We start from the raw sequence: 25,863 nt of genomic DNA on the forward strand, positions 1-25,863 counted from the left end.
CACGGGTGTAGACAGAGGTGCAGCCCCCCCACCCCACCCCTCTCCCCCGTAGATGTCCTCCGGGAAGGGGGCTCCCGAGGCAGAGGGCCTGCCCACCCCCCCCCCCCCGTTAGATAGAGGAGGGGACACGGAGGTGCTGGCAAGAGCCACCAGGTGAGAGGGTCCCGAGGCCGGGCCCCGGCGGGAACCCCACTCTCCCGGGACGCTGCCACCCCAGGCCCGCCTCTGACTGGGGGTCGGGGAGCGCCCCGGGACCCTCCCACACTTCCGGGGACGGTGGGGGAGCTGGCGGGGTGGCACCCTCTGCCTCACCTTTGGCCCTGGGGTGCCGTCCGCGCCATCCTCTCCTGCAGGCCCCGCGCTGCCCGACTCGCCCTGCGACGAGACATTGCCAGTGTCCCCGAGGACAACGCCACGTCCCGAAGATGCCCCACGTCACAGCTCTTCTTCCCTCTCCCTGCCCTCAGCAACCCCCCGGCCCCTGGCTCCGCGTCAGCGATGTCATTTCTTCCACTGCCCAAGTCACACTGATTCTACAGTTGGATCCCAGTAGACTGGGAGAGAGCATAAAGTACAACAGAAACCGGAATCCGTGCTGTGGAGCGATGATTAAATGCACTCATCAAATGCAATGAGAGTACCACACCAGGGAAAGGAGGTGTCGGTGTGGGTGGAGTGGGGGGTATATGGGGATCTCTTACATTGTCTAATGTAACATTTTGAGTGATCTATGTATCTTCAAAAAAAAAGATAATTAAAAAAAATAAGAGATATTCGCAGCGGAGTGAGTCCCACTGGGGATCTTGCCGGGGCCCACCCAGGTGGGGTCGGACCCTCGGGGCCTCTCCTTGGAGCAGCGACTCAGGGCCACGGCCTGAGTGGGTGCTGGTGAGGGCGCCCGTCAGCTCCCACCCCCACCGGGGCCCGGGGAGGGGGACGCAGTGAGCAGCACTGACCTTGGGCCCTGCGGATCCCTTCTGGCCCTGGAACAAGAGAAGGTGTCAAACAGCCGTCTTCGTTCTCCGCTTCGACTGCATTTTAAAGCCGGGGCAGCTCAGGGGCCCCCGAGACACGTTGGAGGGAGGCTGGCCAGGCGGTGAGGGCCGCTGGAGGGGCAGGGGGAGCGAGGTGCACGGGCGACACCCCGCCTTCTGGCTTGGGGACAGGGCAGAGGGTGGGGCCACCTAGGGTGGCATCTTCCTGCCGCTTCCCTGTGGCCCCCCCCACCCCCTACTGCGACTTGAGCGGACCCTGGAGAGGGGTGTCACCAGGCAGACAGGAGAGTCAGGGGGCTGCCGGGGGGAGGGGATGTGCCTACCTTGGGCCCTGGGGGTCCAGGGAGCCCCGGCTCTCCTGTCCTGTCGTCCCCCTGTGGAGAGAACTGCTGAGGCCACAGCCCTCGGGCCGGGGACACACGCCCAGCTGGCGGCGGAGAGTTCAGTATGAGAAGCAAGGGGCAGCGGGGGTGGGCGAGCGGGCCGGAGGTGGGGGTATGCGATCTTAAACGAAGGTTCTGGTTCTTATGGTGACGGCTCTCAAGAGCCTCCTGCGGCTCCCCACTGGCCCGAGTCGCCGGGCGCCTCCCTGACCGGTCCCCAGCTCTCTGACCTCATGTCCTGTCCCTCCCTCTCGCCCGCCAGGCTCCCGCGTGGATCTGGCTGTTCAGTGCTCTGCCTCCAAGCCAGGAGGGGACAGGGCTGCACCCTTGCTGGAGGCTCCAGAGTGTGGGCTCGTCGCCCCCGTCCAACGCTACCCATCGGAGAAGTGCTGAAGGGCCTCCTCCCCCGGGGAGCCTTCTTCTCTGGACTCTCCAGCTCACTCCTGGTACTAGCTCTGAAGACTCCGTGGTGGCAGCCCCCTCCTCCCCTCCTTCTCCTCCTTAGGGCACGGGGGAGGGGGTGCCTGGCCCCTGTCCCCGCTGGCTCAGAGCAAGTCTGAGCAGGTGCGATGGTTCAAATGTGTCCCCTGGGCTTGGTTACGGCCGTCGAGCGAGCTCTGGCCTGGTTGTTACTGTGAGGGTATTTTGTGGATTTAAATCAGTCAAATAGTCAGCTGATTGCATCCACAGCTCACTGCGTCTACAAACAACAAAGGCCACTGCCTCCCGCAATGAGAGAAGTCTCATCCGATGGGGTGAAGGCCTTAAAGGGAGAACCGATGATTTCAGCAGTCAGACGGGAGAATTTCTATCGCTGCTTCAGCCAGCCAGCTTCTCCTGGGAAATTCACCGAAACCTCCACCAGAATTCCCAGCTTGCGGGCCCAGCTATGGAATTCGAATTTGCCCATCCCGTGGTCGAATGAGCCAGTTCCTATAACAAATCTCCTAACATTTACAATCACGTATATGTCTGTGTTTCATAATAGTTATCTTGTTGGTGCTATTTCTCCGGAGAACCCTGACTAATACAACAGGCGAATGAGAGTGAATCTCTTCATTTGGTCAGCAAATATTTTTTGAGCATCTCCTCCGGGCCAGACAGGAGAGCTCCCTGCTCGGGTGAAGTTGACATTTGGGTCAAAGGAAAAGAAACAATCAACTATATAGATTGGGGCGGGTGTAACTGAGAGTTAAGAATCTGCAAACGATTATGATTACTGAATCGTTACATAGATGACTAAAAACACTCTCTAGTGTACTGTGGAATAGGCAAGCATCACTGCCTGAAATGACTGCAACTCACTGAACCACTCTCCGCCCTTGCTCATATCTACTAGGGCGACGGCTTTTCTAGCCTGGCCTCCACCTTTCCTGTCCGAATCCATCAAGACCCTAAACTCCTTAGACGCTGGGGTCGCTTCTGGGCCCCTGGGCCTCTGACCCCCGGCCTCGCGCCGTTCCTCTTTGAAACCCAGGCGGCTCAGGAATTGGGCTTTGGAGCTCATCCGGCAGAGAACCCCCACTCTCGCTTGGTAACATCAGGGGAGGGGGCTTGTTTCAGGAGGTGGCCTGGGATGGTGTCCCTGGGGGGTGGGCCAGTGGCAGGCCCTGGGGGAAGGTGGGAGAGAGAACTCTAATTCAGGGGTTCCCCAACGTGCCGCACTTAGAGAACCGCAGTCTCGGGCCCGGCGTGGGGACAGATTTGATTTGTTTGAGGCGGGGAAGGAATGAGCGAGTGAATAAAGGAACGCGTTCCCAGCCTCACTGGGCCCCCTGACGCCCACCCCGGGGCGCCCTGTGCCCAGTGAGCACACAGGTCTGGGAAGAGGAGCGCGTCGTCCCCAGACGGCGGCCCCCAACTCACCCCTGCCCTTCTTCCCAACCACGAAGCTTCTTCCCAGGGACACCCCCTCACCTTCTTTCCTGGAACGCCGGGGTCACCCTGAGGGGAGACAAAGGGGGCACGAGGGAGAGGTCAGAGTCACAGGGACAGGGCCTGGACCCCGGGCTGCCCCCGCCCCCCGGCGGAGGTGGCGCCCAGTGCCCCACGCCCGCGGTCAGCCCGAGACCCCCGTGCCCCCGAGCTGCGGGGCAGGCGGTGTTGGACAATACTCCTGAGCTGGCCACGCCCAAGCGGGGTGACCCTGGACCCCGCATCTCCCCTCCTGCGGTGGGGGTGTGAAGCTCCCCGCGTTGGGGGGCTGCTGTGAGCCTTCCAGAGAGAACGCATCGGGGCGCCCCCCGCGTGTGGGAGCTTTCCCACCCTCTCCTTCCACAGTCTAGAAGCTTTCCTCCTCCTGGGGAAATCCAGCCCTCCTTCACCCCAGCAGGTGCTGCTCGGGGGGGAGAAGGAAGGACGGTGCCCTAAGAGCCAACGCTGTCCCCGATTCCATCCTCACAACCCTGCGGGAATACGGCCGGGAGGATTTATCCTGCCCCCATTTAACAGATGGGGAAACTGAGGCCCAGAGAGATGCAGGCACTGGCCCAAGGCCGCCAGCTCGTGATGGAGCTGGGGCTGGAACCTGGTCTCCTAAAGCCGCTGCCTCGCCCCGGTGGGTGGCGGTGAGGGACCCCATCACCTCCCACCCCCACCCCGACCCCGCGCCGGGGGAGGGGGATGGGAGTGAGCGGCACTGACCTTGGGCCCTGGGGGTCCCTTGGGGCCCTGGAACAAGAGAAGAGAAGGCGTTAAACATCATCCTCGGGCTGCCCCGGGCCGTGTTCGTTCCCAGCCTCCACTTACAAAGGTGGGGACCAAGTCCCCGGGGAGGGGGGGTGCGCCCGAGCCGGGTTCTCCGCCGGCCCCCGAGTCTCAGGGGCCTCTGTGTTGGGTCTCCCAGGTGGGCTCAGGATGGCAGGCTCCCCACGGAGGAACGCCGGGGGTACCCGAACTCTGCCAGGACCGGTGCCCCCCCCTCCTGCCCCCGTCGTCGCTCAGCGGGGCTGGGAGCGCATGCGCAATCCTGCCGTGGGTGGGTGCGCACACCAGGGGCCCCGAGTCGGGGACCGCCGTGCTGTCCCCCAGGCCCCGCCGCCCCGGGGACTGACCGTGTCGCCGTCCTGTCCAGGCTCTCCTTTGGGGCCCTGCGGAGGCGAGGGAGGTTAGCAGGGAGGGGCGCGGCTCCTTGGCGAGCCCCGCGTGCTCCCTCAGGGCTGTGGGGGTGGAACCTCGGCCCCTCCTCGCCCACACCCCGGGAAGTGGGCGCTGAGGGCCCCCACCCCACAGCCGGGGCTGCGGGCGGAGGGTCAGCAGGTAGGTGCCCCGAGGGCGCCCCTGGGGCGTTTTGGTAGTGGTGCCAGCTCCCCAGGGGGTCCTGGCTCAGGAAAGGGGGGGGGTGAGGCTGGGCCACAGGGTTTGGTTAGGAGGTGGGAGGAAAACCAGTGCTCACTCGTGAGTGCTGCGTGGGAAGAGGGAGAAAGAGCGGGACAGAGACAGAGACACAGGGACAGGGGTTGTGTAGAGGTCTCAGGGTCAGGCCTGGGATCCGGACTGGGACTGAGTTGTGACGAGGGTCAAGGTTAGAGTGTACAGAAGCGGACTTGGCCCAGTGGTTAGGGCGTCCGCCTACCACATGGGAGGTCCGCGGTTCAAACCCCGGGCCCCCTTGACCCGTGTGCAGCTGGCCATGCGCAGTGCTGATGCGCGCAAGGAGTGCCGTGCCACACAGGGGTGTCCCCTGCATAGGGGAGCCCCACGTGCAAGGAGTGCACCCGTGAGGAGAGCCGCCCAGCGCAAAAGAAAGTGCAGCCTGCCCAGGAATGGCGCTGTACACACGGAGAGCTGACACAGTAAGATGATGCAACAAAAAGAAACACGGACAAGAATGCAAAAGTGGATACAGAAAAACACACAGTGAATGGACACAAGAGAGCAGACAACATGGGGCGGGAAGAAGTAAATAAAATAAATCTTAAAAAAAAAAGGTTAGAGTGTAGGTGGGGCTGGAGCACCAGGGTTAGAGCGTTGGAGTAGTTTGGGAATTGGAGTCCGGGTAACAGTCTGAGCTGGGATTGGGATTAGGACTGGAGACTGAGTGTGGGGTTTAGGCTTAGGGGGGCTACAGTTAGGGTGGGGGTTGGAGCTGGGGCTGGGGGCTGGGTGGCGGGTAAGGGTCTGGGTCAGAGGCAGGCTCTGAAGTGGGGTTGGTCTGGGCTGGGTCTGGTTGGGGTCCAGGTTGGGGGTCTGCGTGGCGTTAGGGTTACAGTTGGGTCTGCAGGGGGCCGCGTCAGGGCCGTTCTGGGGTCTCGGTCGGTGCAGGACCGGGTCAGGCCCTCTCTTACCGCGGGGCCTGGCGCCCCCCCCGGGCCGTCTCTCCCAGTGTTGCCAGGCGGGCCCCGGGCCCCAGGGGGCCCAGGAGGGCCCGGAGGTCCAGCAGCTCCATCCTGCCCCTGGTCTCCCTGGAAGACACGGGGGCTGGCGTGACTTTGAGGGCGAGGGGACGAGGCCCTGGGCCTTCTCCTTCCCCGGCCACTGGGGCGGGCTGGAGGGAAGCGCCGCGTCACTGGGCTTCTTGTGGCTTCGGGCAGCCCCACCAAGCGGCAGCTTCGGGTGCCTTGGTGTCAGAGGCCAGCACGCCCTTTTCCACTCCAAGGATGGCCCGATTCCCCAGCTCTCTAGCACCGAAGCCACAGACGCGGTGTTTGGGTGAGAGACGACACCCAGCGGGCGTGGGACAGCACCCGTGCCCAGCCAGCCTCCTTCTTTCCAGAAAGGTGACCTTCCTGGCTGGTCAACCCCCGCCTCATTAAATGAGATGACGGGGAGTGGGCACTCTTGAGTATTTTTCCCAGAGAAATGAAAACTTCCAGGGATGCAAAAATCCCACAGGGATCGGATGGAGCTCAGTGACTGAGCAACCGCTTCCCACGTACAAGGTCCTGGGTCCAATCCCTGACATCTCCAAAAAAAAAAAAAGGTAAAAAAATCGCCATACATGCAAATGTTTATAGCAATGCGATACCCAATGGCCAAAAAGTGGAAAACACTCACACATCCTTCAAGGGGTAGATAGGTAAACTAACTGTGGGAAATCCAGACCATGGAATGCTACTCCAGCAAACTACTGGGACATGCAGCAACCTGGATGGCTTGCAAGGGAATTAGGCCGAGCGAAAAAAAGCCATGCATCCTCAACGATTCTGTCTACACAATATTCTTGAAACAAAGGAACTACGGTGACGGGGAACGGAGGAGCGCTTGCTAGGGGTTAGAGACGAGGGCAGGGAGGGAGGTGTGCGGTCTGGGAAGATGGACCACTCCTGTATTTGGCTGTGGCGGTGGGACACGTGTCCGCACCTGACAGGACTGGGTAGGACGGTGCAGTTTTCACGGGTTGTGAAACCGGGGCTAGCTGAATAAGGTGGATGGGCTGTGTCAATGTCAAGTCCCTGGCTGAGACGACTACGGCCCCACAAGGGGTTACCATTGGAGAAAACCGGGTGAAGGGCACAGGCGGGCATCACTTCCCACCAAGGCGTGGGAATCTGCAACTATTTCAAAATCTTAAAAGAAAAAACACAGTGACGGAGGCCCGCGCGGCCTCTCGCATGCAGCCCCACATGCCCTCTCCCCTGCCCGATGTTAGTACGGGATCAGACCTCAGGCAGCCAGAGCCCGCGGCAGCGCGGCTGGCCCCTCACGGCTGCCCAGCAGAGCCCGCCGGTGCTGCCACCCCCAGGGCGCAGTACCAGCAGCCCCCCTTTCTGTAACCCAGATGGGAAGTGGCCCTGCGTGGGCCAGCACCTGCTGTGCCTTTGGCACGGAACGAGTAAGAAGTCGGGGGGGTTATCCCATCGACCCCGTGACGCTGCCGCTGTTAGGGTTACAGACAAGGGGGCAGGGGCTCAGAGGGCAGACGTTCACCCAGGACTCCGGGGCTGGGAAGGCACAGCCCTTCTTGGACCATGAAGGTGACACGTGGTCGCTTTTCGATCTTTTTTTCCATCACCGGACCCCATGATATGAAAGAGCTCACCGCTCAGCCAATGGCTCATTAGAGACAACTAGCTTGCTTTCCCAAGGAGAGAAAACGAGCAAACACTCCGAAGAGCCACCATCAGAATCCTCCGATGGGCCTGAAAGGGCCAGGGTCCTGACCAAGACGGCCGCCCCAAGTCAGGAAAACGGGCGGTTTCAGTCATGCGGGCGTGGGTGGTGGTAGACAATTTTTGTTTTTTTATGCGGTGTCAGCAATGATGTGAAGACCCCTCCCTACCCCCGTTCACGTCACAGCTCACGGGACCCCAGTTTGGGAACCACTGGCCTGGACTCACTGAGGCAGAAAATGGGTTTAGTTAGACCAGGGGTTCTAAACCAGGGGTCGGTGAGCTTGAACTGAAATTCGGGAAAACGTTATTCCTGTGGGGAGGAGCTGGTGCGGGGGTGATATATTTACTAAACAACACACAGTGCAGCGTGGACTTAGTAAGGGGTCCGTGGTTTCCACCCGACTGGCAAAGGGGTCCGTGGAACAAAAAAGGGGAAGAAGCCCGGCCTTAGACACTTGAGCGGGTCCTAGGGGAGGTCTCGGGGCTCTTCCCCGGGGTCCCCGGAGCCGAGGCCCGCCCCCTCCTCCGCAGGGTCGGGTGGCTGAGGTCTGACCTCGGACGTGGGCTGAGTCAGTGGGGAGCACAGCAGAGGGGCGGCCTGGACACACCGGAGGCCGGGTACCTTGAGGACGCGGCGGCTGCACGAGTGATGGTCTCTACTGAGAAATCCCGGGCTGAGCGGCGGGAAAACCATCTGGCCGGGGCGAACAGGTGGCGTGGTCAGAGAGGCGGGGGCCGGCTGGGAAGCCACAGGGCTCCTTCCGGGCCGAGCCGCTGGCCCCGGCTCGCGGGACACTGGGCGCGGCCGCTGCGCTCGGTCCCGCCGCGCCCCCCGCCTGTCCTCCGCCCGCTTGCATCGGGGTGGCCCCTGAGACTGGTTTGACTAGTAGAATACAGGGGAAGGGGCTGTGCCCACCCGGCCGAGGCTCTGAAGGCGGCTCCTTGTCCCCGTGGAACCCAGCCACAGGCGCTGGGAGAAAGGCAACCCCCTGGAGAGCCACGGGGGCGCTCCCGAGCCGAGCACCCGGCCAGCGGCCACCCGACCACCGGCCACACGGGGCGCTCCCGAGCCGAGCACCCGGCCAGCGGCCACCCGACCACCGGCCATACGGGGCGCTCCCGAGCCGAGCACCCGGCCAGCGGCCACCCGACCACCGGCCACAGGGGGCGCTCCCGAGCCGAGCACCCGGCCAGCGGCCACCCGACCACCGGCCACAGGGGGCGCTCCCGAGCCGAGCACCCGGCCAGCGGCCACCCGACCACCGGCCACAGGGGGCGCTCCCGAGCCGAGCACCCGGCCAGCGGCCACCCGACCACCGGCCACACGGGGCGCTCCCGAGCCGAGCACCCGGCCAGCGGCCACCCGACCACCGGCCACAGGCGGCGCTCCCGAGCCGAGCACCCGGCCAGCGGCCACCCGACCACCGGCCACAGGCGGCGCTCCCGAGCCGAGCACCCGGCCAGCGGCCACCCGACCACCGGCCACAGGGGGCGCTCCCGAGCCGAGCACCCGGCCAGCGGCCACCCGACCACCGGCCACACGGGGCGCTCCCGAGCCGAGCACCCGGCCAGCGGCCACACGACCACCGGCCACAGGCGGCGCTCCCGAGCCGAGCACCCGGCCAGCGGCCACCCGACCACCGGCCACAGGGGGCGCTCCCGAGCCGAGCACCCGGCCAGCGGCCACCCGACCACCGGCCACACGGGGCGCTCCCGAGCCGAGCACCCGGCCAGCGGCCACACGACCACCGGCCACAGGCGGCGCTCCCGAGCCGAGCACCCGGCCAGCGGCCACCCGACCACCGGCCACAGGGGGCGCTCCCGAGCCGAGCACCCGGCCAGCGGCCACCCGACCACCGGCCACACGGGGCGCTCCCGAGCCGAGCACCCGGCCAGCGGCCACCCGACCACCGGCCACAGGGGGCGCTCCCGAGCCGAGCACCCGGCCAGCGGCCACCCGACCACCGGCCACAGGGGGCGCTCCCGAGCCGAGCACCCGGCCAGCGGCCACCCGACCACCGGCCACACGGGGCGCTCCCGAGCCGAGCACCCGGCCAGCGGCCTCCCGACCACCGGCCACAGGGGGCGCTCCCGAGCCGAGCACCCGGCCAGCGGCCACCCGACCACCGGCCACAGGGGGCGCTCCCGAGCCGAGCACCCGGCCAGCGGCCACACGACCACCGGCCACAGGCGGCGCTCCCGAGCCGAGCACCCGGCCAGCGGCCACCCGACCACCGGCCACACGGGGCGCTCCCGAGCCGAGCACCCGGCCAGCGGCCTCCCGACCACCGGCCACAGGGGGCGCTCCTGAGCCGAGCACCCGGCCAGCGGCCACCCGACCACCGGCCACACGGGGCGCTCCCGAGCCGAGCACCCGGCCAGCGGCCACCCGACCACCGGCCACAGGCGGCGCTCCCGAGCCGAGCACCCGGCCAGCGGCCACCCGACCACCGGCCACACGGGGTGCTCCCGACCCGAGCACCCGGCCAGCGGCCTCCCGACCACCGGCCACAGGGGGCGCTCCTGAGCCGAGCACCTGGCCAGCGGCCACACGGGGGTGCCACGTCCCTCGGCGCCAGCTGACCGGCCCCTGGGGGGTCTCCCATCCCTCCTGCGAGCCCCTGGCAGACCCCAGCTGGCCAGGAGACGTCTGGAAAAATAGCTGTTCCGAGTCGCTGGGCTCCTGGGGAGGGACCTGGGGGTAGGAATGAAGAGCGCGAGGGGCTGGGGAAGGGGCGGGCGCCTCCCTGAAGCCCGGGCTGGAGGAGTCCAGTCCGCGGGGCGGGCGCCCCCGTGGGAAGCGCAGCGGCCGTCTGACCTCCAGAAAGCAAGCAGGAGGATTTTTCTCGGCCGCCGCGAAACCCACCAAGGGCTCCTTTCTTGGACTTCGGAGACACCTCTCCGGCTCTGCGGGCTCTGTTCCCGCCCTGCAAGCCAAGGGCCGGCGCGAGGCTCCTCTGTTCCGGGGGCGCGGGCGGTCCCCCCCCCCCGCGGCCGGCTCCGCTCACCACGCCCTGACACGCGCCCTGTCGCCCTCGTTTCAAGACACCGGGTTCCGAGGGGCGCCCGGGGCCCGGCGCAGGGAGTGACCAGGCGGCCGGGCCCGCCAGGCCCTCGCGCCCAAGCCCCCTCTTCCCTTCCTCCCCGCCACACTGCCCGCCTCTGGGCTCCGACTTTTCCAGGCAAGCACCCCCCAGAGGCCAGGGCGGCTCGGGCGACGCCCACCTGCCTGCAGCCCAGCGCGTCTGCCCAGGGGCCGGGCCTCCTGACGCTGGCCCCCCGCTCCCCTGCCCGGCGGGGGTGGGGATGAGAGGGGCCCCCCATTTCTAAGTCCGGTGAAGCAGCCCTCTGCCCAGGCCCACTCTGTTGGGGAGCCCACCTCGGGGGGGCTCGCTCCCATCCGGGGCCGCCCACTCCGCTTCGGCCCCCGTGGAGGAGCCCCCAGGTTTCCCCCTGAGTCACCCCTGTGTTCCTGGGCTGAAGACGGGAACCCAGCACCCGGGGAGAAGGGAGCGGGCAGTGGGTGGACTGTGCGGAGACCCCGACCTACAGTTCCCGGGCTGGTGCTCACTTAGATGGTGGCGGTGAGTCTCTGCCACAACCGGGTGGGGTTAGGGGCCCCCCCCCCAGCATGCACGGTTGGAGAAACCGAGTCTCAGAGGGGAAGGTCTCGCCCGCGGTTGCTCGGCTGGTAAGTGGCCAAGCCCAGAGCTTTGGGCTGAGGTCCGGGGACCCCAAAGCCTTCTCTCTTCCGAGGGTGCCAGCTGCCCTCAGGTCTGGGGCCGAGTGCCAGGACCACTGACTGCTCGCCACGCGCACCCAGAGAAGTCATGTCTGTGCAGGACATTGGCCCCGCGCGGAGCAAGTGCTGGCCACCCAGCTGAGAGCCGCAGGGGCAGAAGCTGGCGGGGAGCCCCCCGGGAGGCTGCTCGCTCACCCCTTCCTGTGACAAGACCCCAAACGAACGCTAGAGAGGCGGAGGCGGACATGGACAAACCGTGGGGGGGGGGGGCGAGGGGCCGGGCTCCATTCTTACCCGGGGCCCGAAGTCTCCTGGTGCGCCCTGGGAACGGAAGAACAGGGAGATGGGTCACTGCTACTGTTACGACGGCGCGACACGCATTGAGCACTGGCTCTGTGCTCAGGGTTTCACACACGGTCTCACGTCATCTGAACAAAAAGAGCAGGCAGGCTCCTGCTGTATTTTTTTTTTTAGACGTTACCGGGGCTTGAACCCGGGACCTTGTATACGAAGCAGGCGCTCAATCACTGAGCTACACCCGCTCTGCTTGCTTGATTTTCAGCTCCATTTTACAGTGAGGAGATTGATGCTCAGAGAGGTTAAGTAACCTGCCCAAGGTCACACAGCTAGCAGGCCCAGGACTTGAAACCAGGTGTTCCATTATCTATTGACAGTCCTTCGAGACCCCAAATGTCATGGCACAGAGATGAGCTGCTACCCATGGGTCCTTTCTGAATCCCCAGATGGCAGATCAGTGAGGGATAGTAATGGCTAACGGGTGTTTTCGGCCACAGCGTTTTGGGGCAGTGCGTTACGCAGTGACACGTACCGAGCCGCGCTCTGCTTCCAAAGCCCCCGCCTTATTCATCTCCAGGACTCAGGGGCATCGGCCAGAACCAGCCGGAAGGAAACGTCACACCTCCCAACTGCACCCGTGTCTCAAGAACACCCCGACATTACCTCATGGTAATCCTCCCATGGCTCTGCGAGGCGGGTTTGAGTGCACAGATAGGGAAACCGAGGCAGCTTGCCCAAGGCCGCCCGATCCACCGAGTGGAGCTGGGACGCTAACCCGAGGCTTTGAGCACCCACCCCCGCCGTCCTCACTGCTTCTCCACCCTGGCCAGGTGCTGGGGCCCTCCCCCGCCCCGCCGCGCCAGGCCTGGGGCCCTCCTGGCACCTCCGTTTCCGTTTCACGAGCTGTGCTCCCGGCACCCCCGTTTCATGAGTCGTGCTCCTGGCACCCCCGTTTCACGAGCCGTGCCCTCTGGAAACCCGTCATTCTGGGCCGACAGCGCCTTTCGGATTTTGTTACGCTCCGTCTGGGGGAACTCGTATGACCAGACGTCGGCCTGATAATCATTTCCAGAGGTGGGCACGTGTGGTCGCGTTGTACAGATGGGGAAACTGAGGCCCCGGGTGGGGGAAGGCTGGACCTGCCCGGGACCACATTCCAGAAGGACCCGCCCCAGCCGGCTGCCTCTGGACAGACTCCAGCCGCACTTACCTTCTCGCCTTTGGGGCCTGGAAGTCCCTGGGGAAGGAAGGTGAAAGAAGAGTGAGCGAGGAGCCGGGGCGGCCCCTTCCGGCTCCCCGAAGCTGCGCGGTCGGAAGAGCCCGAGAAGCTGGCAAGGCCGAGAGGAGACCCACATGTGAGCGGCCGCCCTGCGCGGGGCTCCCCGCCAAGTCCGGCCTCCGCCCCCGTCCTCGCTGTCCAGGGCAGCAGCCCCCTGCAGTCTGGGTCTGGGAGTGTGAGCTGCTGTCACTCAGGGAAACGGGTCCCTTTCCATCCCGCCAAGACACCAGGCTCTCGGGAAGGACGGCCAGGCCACGAGGCGCTGACCGAAGGGCTCAGAGAGCCCCGGGGGAGGCCAGGCTCGGGCGGTGGCTGCTTGCTGGCCTCCGTCCCCCCAAACCCCCCACATCCCTTCAGCTAGGTACTGGCGTGCTCGCTCCTTCAGCAAACAACTCGTCTGTCCAGATCGTCAGTCCTGTTCCTCCCTCCCTGGCTAATGCGCATATCGCCAGTCCATTCTTCCCTCATTTGTCCATTCCTTCTTTCACTTGTCTGCCCGGTCACCAGGTACTTCGCCACCAGCCCCACTCTTCCGTGCACCCGATTGTCTTCATAATGATTAATTCACTACCTGATCTGACCATCTGTCTGCCCATACACCCCCCACCCATCATCCATCCTCCCACCACCCTTCCATCTACCCACCATTCACTTATCATCCATCTATCCATCCACCCACCATCATCCATCCTTCCCCCATCCCCCCATCCATCCATCCCATCATCCACCCCCCATCCCCCCATCCATCCATCCTCCCACCATCCTTCCATCTATCCATCCAACCACTCATTATCCACCACCCATCATCCATCCACCCCCATCCCCCCATCTCCCACCCACCGTCCATCCCCCCCACATCATCCATCCCCCATCGTCCATCTCCCACCCATCCATTCATCATCCACCCAGCCACCCAGCCAGCCACCCACTCCCAGTTATTAACTATGTTATTTCTCCCTCTGTCTCATCCATTCTGCCGAGGATGTGTCTGGACCCTGCGCCCCAAGCCCAGCTGCTGAGACCTCCACACTGGCACCTTAAGAGTGACCGAGGGACGCCCCGCGCCTGGGGCTTCTGGAGGGGTGCGCCTGCCCTGAGGGCTGGGCAGATACCAGGCGGGGCCTGCGCCGAGCACGCGGCTCCACCGCCCTCCCGCCTGCCAGGCAGGCCACAGGCCCTTGCTACGACGGGGACCCTCAGGCCCGGGCGGCCGAGAGGCGCCCCGCTCAAGGCCCCGGTCACCGGCCGTGAGCTGGAACGGAGCCCAGAGCCGAGGGCTCCTCTCTGCCACACCCAGCTTCCAGCGCCCCCTTCCGGGGCCACGCTGTCAGCCCCCAGCCCCCCGCGGCAACCCCGCCCCAGGACCTCCGAGCACCGTCCTGGGGTCACTTACAGGCTTGCCGTCCAGACCCAGCGGCCCCTGGAAAGCAGAGAGAGCAGAGGTCACACACGGGAAGAGAGCGGCAGTTTCTCCGGGCTCTGTGACCCCCGAGCATTCCTCGTTAGAGGGAAAGCAAGGCCTGGGAACGCGTGTCTGGGCTGGATGGGGCCGTCGCGGTGGCGTCCCCAGGCTCTCCTCTAAAGACCACCCCATGGCACCCCCTGGGGTTGGGGTGGGGGCCCGCCGCGGCCCCAGGCGCGGGCACGTGGCGTTTCCTCGGCAGCCGGGGCGGCCTTGCGGGGCGAGCGTGGCTTCCGAGCTGAGCCAGGGCGCGCCGGGGACCTGCGCGCTGGGCCTCTGGGGGAGGCTCTCCTTGGAGCCTGGGCCCGGGACTCCGGGGCCGCCGCGGGCTGGACGACGAGCCCGCAGAGCGGGGCGCCGCGCCGAGGCAGGGCAGGCGGCCTGCGGCGCCAGCTACCCCGCGCCCTCCCGCCCGTTCCCCTGCTGGAGGCAGCTTGAACGGAGCTTCTCGCGCCTGCCACCCGACAGCCCGGAGGCGCGGCTCTTTCCGTTCCCTGCACCGCCGCAGCCGCCAGCACAGGCTAGGAGGAGCCACATTGCACGGGGGCAGGTCCCGCCAGGGCCTCCGTGGTGCGTGTGCTGGAGACCACCACCCAGCAGCCCCCGCTGGGCACCCACCTGCCCAGTCAGCGAACCTTGCTAAGCTCCACCTCTGCGTGCGGTGCAGAGACGAGGCCAACTGGGATGCCGGGACCCTCCCTGCCAGCCCCCCGTCCTCCCCTTGCCCCGCGTACGCCTCGCTGGGACCCCAGCTCACGTCCCATGCGGCTCCCTGCTTTCGCACCTCCGCACTCTCTGCCACCTGCCTGGCCCACCCTTCCCTGCCTTTGCGCATCTGAGTCAGCTCGGTTGCCTCCTCTTCCAGGAAGCCCTCCAGGTGTCTCCAGGTCTCAGCGCTCGCCCGCTCACTCGTCCCTGCACCCAGCACGTATTCCAACTCTCGCACGTCACCCAACGTATCGTATAACTCGAGGTCCACACGAGTCTCCCCCGGGGGACCCAGGAAGAGGGTCTGAACCACCCCCCCGCGTCTCCAGTGCTCAGATGTGGCCTGGCACGGAGGACCTGCCTGGCATACGTGTGCTGGATCACGGCGAGGAAAAACGGGGAGAGGAGGAAAGGCGTGCCATACACAGAAGGCACAGCGCAGCGGGAAGAGCGGCGGGGGGAAAGGGGGCTGCGGGGCCAGAGTTTGGGGGGGATGGAAAAGGTGAGGGAGAGGCACCTGGAGAAACAGCAGAGGGGAAACTGGGTGTAAAATACGTGGGTGCGCGCCGCGCGGACCCCTCGCCCCAGCGCCGAGCCTCGAGCCCCTCCGTGGGCTGCCACCCTGTTAGCACGTGGCCCCTGGCGCACGGCGACCCCGTGTCGCCGCGGCTCCCGAGCCCTCCGCTTCTTTCCCCGCCCCGTGCCTTAGCCCGGGCAGATCCCGCAGCTTGGGAAGCCTGTCCCCGCCGTCCCCCCCTGGGGAGAGTCTCCTGTCCCGGGAGGAGCCTTCCCCGGCCCTTGGCGGCGCTGCCTCTGCCGGCCGGCGCTGGACACAGCCCGGGAGCAGGCGACCAGCTCGCCAGGTCAGGTGGGGGCCTGCCGGCTCCCCGGGCTCGACCCGCAGACCGCCCTGCGCGGGGCGCCGTCTGCCGACCCCCCAGATGGGGCGCGCCCCGGCCTCCCCACAGGAAACCGGCGGGTCGGAAAATTGGCCTCTAAACGCTTCCAGCCGGCAGCCCCGGGGGTGGCCGAGCACTGCGCGGTGGGGCAGTGGCCTGGGGCGGCCCGAGAGGGAGTTGGGGCCATTCCAAAGTCTTGGGGGGCGCGGCGTAGGCCCCAGGGGCTGCGGGTGGGGCCTGACCCTGCCCCAGTGTGCAGTCCCGGCCCCCAGCACCCGGGGCTCACCCGAGGGGCCTGGCGGGCCCCCGCGGCCGCTCCTGGCTCTCCTCCCCGCGGATCCACCGCTCCTGCGCTCGGCAGCGCCACCTGCCAGGACTCTTCGGGGCCCGGGGCCACACCGGCCCTCCTGGACGTCTCCTAAGGCCCCTTCCCCAGGCCTGCCCCCCTCGGCTGCCTCGACCCATCCTCGTCTCTTCCGGGACCCACGCTCCGTCTTTAATCACCACAGCGACCCCGCTATCGTTCCCATCCTACGGAGGGGGAAACTGAGGCCAAGAGGGGGCGACCTCCTCCAGGCCACGCCGCCCGGAGCCCGGCCCCCTTCGCAGAAAGTCGCCCCGCGCGGGGCCTCGGCCTGGCCGGCCCCGACCCCTGCTCGCTTGCCCCCCACATGCCCTGCCCCAGCCCCGCCCGTCTCCCCCTGCCTGCAGGGCCTCACCCGCCCCAGCCCCCTCGTCCGGGGCGGCGAGCCACCCCGCCCGCCCCCCGCCCCGCGTGCCAGGTCTGCGTCCAGCGCACGCCCCCCGCGGCCGCCCCACAGTGCAGTGCCCACCGCGCCCTGTCCGCAGAGCTGCACGGACTGAGCAAAAGCCACCAAGCAGGCCAGGATCGCCCCGAGATCAAAGCACAGTTTAGAACTAAGTGAAGAGCCGGCGGGGATGGCACCAGAGACCCGCAGGGAAATCACCTGCCACAGCGGGGAAGCTTCAGGACCCGGGGACGGGGACGTGCCTGCGAGCGGGACCGCAGCACGCCCTTGGGGGCAGCTTCCGGCAGCTGCCCTCACTGCAGCCCCCGAGGCAGGCCCCAGGGCCCCCTGCTGCCCGCGAAGGAGCCGAGGCCTCGTGATCGGCCCTCTCTGTGCAGCGCTGCCCAAGCAGGGGTGACAGACGGAAGTCCCGGAGGCCTGGGGCGGAACCTCACCCGCCTTCTGGGATTTCATTGAGCAGCTCCTACTTGTGGCAGGGCTCTCTGAACCTACTTTCATCCCGACCCTGAGCCCAAGGCACTTGGAGAAAGAGTCCTGGGTCAGACAGTCACACTTGCTGTGTGACCCCAGGCGAGCCGGTCAACCTCTCTGAGCCTCAGCGTTTCCACCAGGAAAGCAGGATCGTTGTGGGATTCAATGAGACCTGCTTTCAAGCTCAGTAACTACTCGGTTTTGTTCCCCCCTCCCCCCAGCACTGAACCCCCATCCTTGGAGTCTGTGTTTGCTGAACAAAGGGGCGAGCCCCTTCCCCACCGCATACACAGGAGATGAAGGCCCCTGTGCCCACCCCACTCTCCCCAGCAGGGCTGTTTCTGCCCTGGCTTCGCTCTAGCCTTTGCCCCAAACGCGGCTGTACCCACGGGCTCCCGCCAGCCTTTGCGCAGTGGTCTTGTGGACAGGAATGGTGACCCTGCCCTTCGAGGTCCCACACACTGTCACGCCGTTCCCTGGATATAAAGTGTCCTTTCCCGTCTCCTCTCCATTGCAGACAGTGCCCTGCCTACCCCGGAGAACTCATATTCATTCGTCAAAGCCCAACCCAAATGGCCCCTCTTCTGAAGGAAAGCACTATGGCTTGGTCTAGGAGGCATGAGGGGCGGCCAGAGAGGCAGGCCCTGGACTCACACCTGGGGCCAAACACTGGCTTGACCAGGTGCTGCTGAGACTCTGCCCCAGGCTACTCCTCTGCAAATGGGCACCGGGCCTCCCTGCCTCGTCCATCTGTGTGTCGGTGTTTTGTTGAAAAGGCGCAATGTGAACTGAGTCAGAGCCTGAAGGGGCAGGAGACACGGTGCAGAGCGAGCCTCCTGCGCCTTCCCCAGCTCCTCTCCTGGAGGTGGCTGTGGTACCCGCTTCTGCCCGGCCCTTCAGGAAACAGGCCCTGCTTAGAGGAGCACCCACAGAGCCCCGCTCCCTGCTTGATTTTCAAAATCTCCATATGGGCGGCACCATCAAGGCCGCCGCGTCCATCTGCCTGGAGGGTATGGGAAAATCTGGTCTGTAACTCCAGCTGGCACATCACAGCCCTCCCTGCCCTGGGGTGCAGGATCAGCCCCACCATGCTTGCAAGGACCCAGGGTCACCCCCACGGCCCTGCCCGGGACCACACACTGCCCTGGAGGACTTTCAGAAGACAGGCCATTTGAGTTGGGCTTTGACGAATGAATAAGAGTTCTCCGGGGTAGGCGGGGCACTCTGCAATGGAGGCGAGCTGGGAAAGCACCCCTTATATCCAGGAAACAGGGCGATGGATGGCATTTCTCCAGCTCGGCCCCTCTGTGGAGTCTCAGTCAGGAAGCGTGAAGCTCAGGCCTGCCCCTCTGGTACCCACAGGCCCCAGTGCTGGCCCGGTCACCCTCTGCGCCACACGGCTCTCCGCCTGCCCTCTCTGGGCTGTTGCTGGTTCTCCGGGCCCCGCAACACACCTGCGCCTGTGAACTCAGTGTCGCTGGAAGAGGGTGTCCTTCTGGTTTGTCGTTTGTGGGGCCCAGAAAACTCTGCTGTTAAGCGAACCCGCTGCTGTGCCTGTAGAGGCAGGGTGGCTGGGGCCTTTGCAGCGGTCAGCCGAGGGGCCTTTACCTAGGTCTCTTTTGATTAGATGGCTTTAGGGTCCTCGATTGGATTCAGTGAGGCGTGCCCCAGGGTGGGCTCCGTCCCCTTGCTGGGAAAGCAGAAACGGAGCAAGGCAGCTGCCATTGGACCCTGCCAGGTGCGAGAGGACGCAAAGACGGAGACGCCCGAGGGACCGGCGGAGGAGACCCGCCCTGCCACGCGCCTGCCCCCAGCCGAGCTCCGAGAGATGGCGACTTGGAGACACCCGGACGGAGAGCCGCCAGCCTGCCCCGCCCCGTGGCGGGAGCCCGGGACCCGAGCTGCAGCCGCCCTTGGGGAGAAAGCACCTCTGCTGATGCCTTGACGGAGACACTTCCCTGGCTTTGGGACTGTACGCTGTCACCCCAGTCAATTCCCTTTATGGAAGCCAGCTCAGGGGAGCCGATGTAGCTCGGTGGTTGAGCGCCTGCTTCCCACGCACCAGGTCCTGGTTTGATCCCTGGTACCTCCAAAAAAAGGCCAACCCGTTTCTGGTGTTTTGCACGGGCAGCCTTGGCAAACTAAGGCGTGGAGCAGGCAGAGCCCCCGGCCCCCAGCTCTCGGGGGACGTCCGCCCCGCGGGAGGGCGGTGGCGCCAGTGGCCGTTGGTGTGCGGGCGGCCGCGGCCCTGTGTCCCGGGCCTGGGCGCCGCTGTCCGCCGGTCCTGAGACTGCCCCTCGCGGGTCCTTGCACGGGACAGCCTCGCTCCCGGGGCCGCTTCCCGGCGCTCGGAGAGCCCCCGAACGGGCAGAGCCCCCGTCTCCCCGGAAGGCTCTCCTCACACTGGGGACCCCCGAGCTCTCGGCGCCCAGGACTCGGAGCTTTTAGAAAGGCGAGTGGAGCTTGTTGCTTCCAGACTGCAAAGGGTCTTCTCCAAACTCCCCGGGGAAGCCAAGCCCAGAGCCGCGAGGGTTTGCAGTCGAGGCAGCAGGGACTCCCGTGGCAGGCGGAGCTGCGGCGCGTTGGCGTTTCCACCCGGAGGGCGCCGGGCAGGCGCAAAGCCGGCGGCTGTGGCCCCCTTCGCCGGGGCGTGGCGGGGGCTCGGGACCCGCTTCAATGCCTCCTGGGTAGGGAAGTTGTCCCCAGCTGCCCCCCGAATCCTCTGGGTAAAACAGTTGGCCCGCAGGGACAACAAGTGAGAGGGGCTGTGATGCGCAGCCGCCGCGGGCCGCCGAGGGCGACGGTGGAGCGAGGGAGGGAGATGGTGGAGCCAGGGGGACAGGCCTGCCCACCTCAGGCCGTGATTCGGACCATCCTGTCCCCATTCTGGGGGGCGGGTGGGTGTGTCCCCTGGGCTGGAATCTCCAGAGGGCCGGCCCTGCTCCGTTACCTACAGAACCGCATTTCCCAAACTGGGCCCCCACGGAACCCCGTCCGGCCAGCAGAAGGCATTCCGTGGCCGAGGACGCTGGAGTGACGCCGGGTAAGCCCTGCGCGCAGGCTCCTTTCTCGCCACACTCGTGGGGCCTTCCTGATCCTCTACGGCTCTCCTTCGGCCCCACGCCTCAGGGCCCGGCGCATTTTGAGCAAAGTCACCGAGCCGCGGGGCTAAGAAGGGAATCGACAAACCGGGCGTTCCCGTGGGGCCAGAGGAAGGGCTGGGCCTGGTCCCTGTGGGGACAAGAAGTCTCTCGGGGGAGGCAGGGAGCCAGTCTCGAGGGCCAGGCTGGACCCAGGCATGGCAGGGCAGGGTCCAGGCTCACAAGCGGGTTCACAGCAGAGTGGGGTGACCTGGGAAAGGGCTCCAGGCAGGCAGAGGGCACGCTTGATGGGTAGGGTGGGGTGGCCTCTCTTTTTTTAAAGATTTATTCATTTACACCTCCCATCCCCACCTTCATTTTTGTGTGTGTGTGTGTGTGTGTGTGCGCGCTTTTTTTTTTCCCCCCCCGCAGGGGGTGGCTCTCCATTCGGGGCGCACTCCTTGCACGTGGGGCTCCCCTATGCAGGGACACCCCTGCGTGGCACGGGTCTCCTTGTGTGCATCAGCACTGCATGTGGGCCAGCTCACCACATGGGCCAGGAGGCCTGGGGTTTGAACCCTGGACCTCCCATGTGGTAGGCGGAAGCTCTATCAGTTGAGCCATGTCCACTTTCCATGCCCTCATTGTTTTGTGCTCATGGTCCGCTCTCTGTGTCCATTTGCTGTGTGTTCTTCTGTGTCTGCTTCTCTTCTCTTTAGGTGCCACTGGGGACCAATCCTGGGACCTTCTGGAGAGAGGTGCTCAATCTCTTGTGCCACCTCAGCTCCCTGGTCTGCTGTCTCTTATTGTCTCTCCTCTGTGTCTCTTTGTTGCATCATCCTGCCACACCAGCTCTCTGCTGCAGGCCAGCCCGCCTTCACCAGGAGGCCCCGGGCATCGAACCCAGGGCCTCCCATATGGTAGACGGGAGCCCAAGTGCTTGAGCCACAGCCGCTTCCCTGGCCTCCCCCTTGAGGCAGCCCTTCTATGCCCCTGACAATGGGGCACCACCCGTCAGCTGCCCCCTGCCCCCAGCGAAGTGAGCGAGAAGGAGCGTGGCCGGGGCAGGCCTCCCAGGGGCCCGCGGAGTGGACGGCAGGGCGTGGACTTTGCCTGCCTGGGTTCAAACCCCATCCCCAAGCCCCGGCTTCCTCCTCTGCAGAAGGGAGAGGACGGTCACCCCTCACAGGACCAGCCGAGGGTCAGCTGCCCCCGCAGTGTGTCTGTGGGAGGCTTGTCGCCCACAGCTCCCTCCCTTGCTTGATCAAAGCCGAGGAATTCACCCGGGGGTTTTCAACGCCTCCTGCCCCCAAAGGAACCCAACAGCTGTTGACAAGCCTGGTTCTGCTTTAAATCACTCTGCCGTGGTGGAGATCGGCTAAGCCCCAGGGTGTCTCCGGATGTGCGAGAAGAAAACAAAGCCGTTGACTGCGTAGGAGAAGGGGCAGGGTGGGTGGCTGTCTGGCCACCCTGGGCAAGGAGCATGCCCACCCCTGCCTCTTGAGTGCCGTGGCGGCTCAGTCCCTTGTCTTGCTCAGGGACCTGGGTGTCCCAGAGCTGCCCTTTCCCCATCGGTAAGATGGACACCATGCTGTCTTCCCCTCAAATGACAAATTCAAGAAGGACCCAGGCCAGTTTCTCTGTCTCCTCTTCTCCCAGATCAACCCAAGACACGAGACCCCAAAGGCCAGCAGACACGCTGGCAGAATGGGGGTCTGCGTTGGCCCTGGGGCTGGGCAGCCCTGGGGGAGCGGCCTTTGTGTGGCCTTCAGAGTGGCAAGACCGTGCCACTGCCAACACACTTCACCTTTGTGAATTTGCTCTCTCCCTCAGTCACCCAGGCTTCCAAACTGAGAAATATCAACAAGTGTGGTGCAACGGTGAAGTACATGCGTCAGCTGGGCTGGGTCATGGGGTCCAGTTGTTGTGTCAAGTCAGCACTGGCCTCATTATTGCTGTGAGGGTATTTCATAGATGGATTTAAATCTTTAGTCTACATAGATCATAATCTATGGCTAATTGCATCTACAGTCAACAAAGGCGATCTCCTCATCAGTTGGAGGCCTGAAAGCGAGAATTGACCATTTCAGCCGTCGGAAAGAAGAATTTCTCTCTGCTCCAGCCAGCTTCTCCTTGGGGCGGGAGGGAGAATGCGACATCAGGGTTGCAGCCTGCTCTATGGAATTGCCAACCCCCACGGACACGTGAGTTATCTCCTACAGTAAATCTAATATTCACACATTCTCCGGAGAACCTGGATTAATAACACGCGTGACGCAGAAAGGGAGGAGGGCTTCTCGGTGAGGCGAAGTTGAGGCGTGGGGCGTGCCGGCTCCACCTCTGGGGCTTCTCAATGTCCATCAGCAAATGCGCTCCCGGGAGGGGCCGCGCAGCCAAGCCGCCGCGCCCGGCCACCGCCTCCGTGCCAGGGAAGCGTCCTTTGGGACCAGGAGCTTGGTTCTCTCCTGTCGGCTGCAGGGCTGCCCCTGTGCGGTGAGGCTCGCTGCCCCCCATCTCTCCCCCACCGGCTCAAGCATCCGCTGAGCCGAGCTAAATCCATCAGCGGGGCCGTGTTTTCCTTGCAGATGGAGCCAATGCTCCAACTTGCAGGAGATGGGAGACGGTGCTGCTTTCTGGTTGTAATTAATGCTGACAGCTCCCGTCGGGAAATGAGCCCTTAAAATGCAATGGGAGCCGAGGGGCTGACCGAGACGATCCGGCCAGGGCTCTGTCATGAGGCCGCAGATGTGCCTGATTCACCCCATTACAAGGCGGCTGGGGGTCTGAGCTGCCCCCCGGGAAGGGCGCATTCCTGCGTGCAGGCTCCCTGAGCCCTGATAATGAGAGCTGTCCGGAGCGGGACGGGGCGAGTGGGCAGCCCCCCTCAGGGAGGGTCAGCGCCATCTGGTTCTGATTTCTCAGGCCGTTTTGCACACGGGGGCCTCCCGAGAGGATCTGGGGCTTAGCAGTTTCCCAAGCCCGGAGAGGGCCCTCACGTCTCAGCCGCGACCCAGCGGCAGCTCTCGGCCCTGTCGTGGCACCGAATCCCTCCCAGGGACCCCGCTCCCTGGACACGGGGCACTTGGCAGAGGGGCTCGACCGTCCCCAGCTGCACTCCAGCTCGTCGGGGGGCGAGGGCTCCCGTCGGGCGCCGTCCCCAAGGCCTGCCTCTCTCTGGCTCCTTGGCCTTGGCCGCGCCGCCGGCCTCCCTGCCCCGTGTCTGGGGGCTGGCCTCAAGGCAGCCTCGGGCCCAGAGCCGGGTCTTGTTGGGTCCTTGCAGAGTTAAAACCGACCGTCAAAACCTGAATTAGCTGCAGCATTTCAAAACGGCGAGGCTCCACATCAAAATTCTAGGACGGTGAATTTTTCGGGCAATCTTGCAGCGCCCAGGGCCCACCCCTCCTGCCCGGCAGCGGCTGGGGGTCCAGGGCTCTTTTGCTGGGCCCCAGGCTCTGCCCCTCCACCCCCCGAGGACCCCCACTTGGCCGCAGTGACCTGCGGAGATCCAAAGGGCTCCTGAGCCTCTAACCCTTGCCCTGGCCCATCTTCCGGTCCTTTCCGGTCTTCCAGGGAGGCCGAGAGACCAGATGACTTCCACGCTGGGCAGAGGGGCTGCTCAGTGAACGGGCCGTGTGCGCTGGAAGCAATTACGTGTGTGTCCACGTTCCACATCGCGGCTAGGACACAGGGCCGTTCCTGGGGCTCTGCCTTTGAACCTACCCCCCAAATACTTGCTTCAATTTCGCGATCACCTGTTCCTGATATTTCGTGGGGGAGAAATGCAATTACCCTGTCGGGTGTCGGGAGAACCGTAGCCAGCAGAGGGGAGGAGGGATGGAGCAGGACGCTGGCACCCACTGGGGGAGGGGGACCTGGGCACCCAGGCACGCGGGGCTGGTCTGGCAGGAGGCAGGTCCAGGCACCCGGCAGCAGCTCATCGGGTGCCGGCCTCAGCTGGAGCGGGGGGCTGGCGGGACGGAGCAGCAGGGGCTGCGAGGGGTGCTGGGACTCCAGAGGCAGGGTGCTTGGCCGGCTCCTTATGGGGTCACCCGGGCGCAGGGACCGAGACAGCTTGCACCCCCAGTAGGGTCCCCGAGGGCCCTGGGCCCAAGTCGGGGCTCAGCCCCCTGGCTCTGACCTCCTTGTCCCCTCCTCTGTCTGGGTGACTCACCCGGGTGTGCGTCCCAGCCTCCCCGAGAGCCGCCCCCGTGGCCGCGGTGTGGGCGGTACTGCGTTTCCACAGACAGCAGAGGCTGCACACCTGCCACGCACAGCACAGAGCGGGTAGACAGTCGGAAGAATCTAGAACTTTTAGGCAAGTCGTGGACTTCCAGCTGCTCTGGAAAGACTGGGAGACGCCGTAATGATAGACTGGCATGGCTAGGCCGAGCTGCCCCCCTCGGTGGGGCGCACCCTCCTGGTTCTCCTCAGTCCCTCGTAGTTGGGGCGCACGCTCCCAGCTCGTCCCAGGCCCACCCCCAGATGGGTGCATGTCCCAGTTCACCCCAGTCCTGCCCCCTAGATGGGCGCACACCCCCTCGCTCACCTCAGCCCCACTTAGTTGGGGTGCATGCCCCAAGTTCACCCCAGTCTTCCCTATATGGGTACATGCACCAGTTCACCCATTCCCACACCCCTAGAGGGGCACACGCCCCGGCTCGCTGCGGACCCCGTAGTTGGGGCCACACCCCCGGCTTGCCGCGGTCCCCCGTAGTTGGGGCGCACGCCCCCGGCTCCCCACGGTCCCCCTAGTTGGGGCCATGCCCCCGGCTCCCCGCAGGCCCCCCACGCTCGCCCTTGGAGGCTTCATCGCCTGCTGGCCCCGGGGCTTCTGCCAGCGCCTGGCCCTGCAGTTCCAGCTCCGACCATCCCCTTCTCAGTCCCCCGCTGGCCCCTCTGTCCTGGGCCAGCCGCCCCCAGCCTCCCTGCCTCCTGCCCACTGGGAAGGGGCCAGGGGGACGTCCTGGTCGCCGCCTGCCCGCCCCGGAGACGTGGGGTGAGCGCAAGTGCCTGGGGCGTGCGCTCCCCCTCTGTCCCGTGGGCGGGTGCAGGTGGGATGGGTCATTTGACCCTGACCTTGGCAGCCAGAGGAGGGTGGGCTGACGAGCCTGACTCTACTGCATCGGCCAGAGCAGAGGGTGAAGGAACCCTGGAAATGGGTGGGGCTGAAGCGGCACAGGCCCTGCCTTCCGTGTGGACGTCGGCGGCCCTGACCACGGTTCCTACAGATGAGGAACCCCAAGCTCGGAGAAACCAGGCGTGATCAGATTAGCCCGGACACGAGCCTGAATCCCACGCTCTACGCCCGTGCTCCTCCCACCCCTCGCTTCCAAAGCACCCGGCACACCCTTGCCCACTGGCCTCCGGTCCAGGCCAAGCCCTCCTCCCCCGCCTCCCCAGCACCTCCTTCCAGACTCGAAAGTCACCTCCTCCGAGAAGCCCCCTCGATTCCTCCCTCCCCGCAGTTTCTCGATGACTGACTCGCCGTCTTCCTGCCACTTCTCCACAGAACGACCACTTCTGGGGCTCCAGCACCTGCTGGCTCGGAGGGATGCCCAGGAGTCTTTGACACTTGCCCTTCCCAGGCCCCCCAAGCCGGGCTTGTACCATCCTGGCCCACTGCATTTGAGTCTGAGCCGCCCAGAGGGGGGACCCATTCAGGCCCACCCCTCCCCAGGTGCCCTGCCTGGCAGGTGGAGCCAAAGCCCCAGCTTGCACACCTCC

At 65.4% G+C, this 25,863-nt stretch overlaps 1 protein-coding gene across 1 annotated transcript in view; it reads right to left on the minus strand.

Moving 5' to 3' along the window:
* COL23A1 (collagen type XXIII alpha 1 chain) overlaps positions 1 to 25,863 on the minus strand; it is a 395,557-nt gene that overhangs the window by 13,860 nt on the left and 355,834 nt on the right. The window contains exons 6-15 of the mRNA XM_058283157.2: positions 14,143 to 14,169; positions 12,681 to 12,707; positions 11,468 to 11,494; positions 5,665 to 5,781; positions 4,432 to 4,467; positions 4,022 to 4,048; positions 3,296 to 3,322; positions 1,319 to 1,369; positions 957 to 983; positions 313 to 375 (exon numbers count right to left, since the gene is read on the minus strand). Coding sequence (XP_058139140.1) covers positions 313 to 375; positions 957 to 983; positions 1,319 to 1,369; positions 3,296 to 3,322; positions 4,022 to 4,048; positions 4,432 to 4,467; positions 5,665 to 5,781; positions 11,468 to 11,494; positions 12,681 to 12,707; positions 14,143 to 14,169 — 429 coding nt within the window. The remainder of the gene's footprint in view (positions 1 to 312; positions 376 to 956; positions 984 to 1,318; positions 1,370 to 3,295; positions 3,323 to 4,021; positions 4,049 to 4,431; positions 4,468 to 5,664; positions 5,782 to 11,467; positions 11,495 to 12,680; positions 12,708 to 14,142; positions 14,170 to 25,863) is intronic.

The sequence above is a fragment of the Dasypus novemcinctus genome, chromosome 2 (genome assembly GCF_030445035.2).
Source record: "Dasypus novemcinctus isolate mDasNov1 chromosome 2, mDasNov1.1.hap2, whole genome shotgun sequence".
NCBI lineage: Eukaryota > Metazoa > Chordata > Mammalia > Cingulata > Dasypodidae > Dasypus > Dasypus novemcinctus.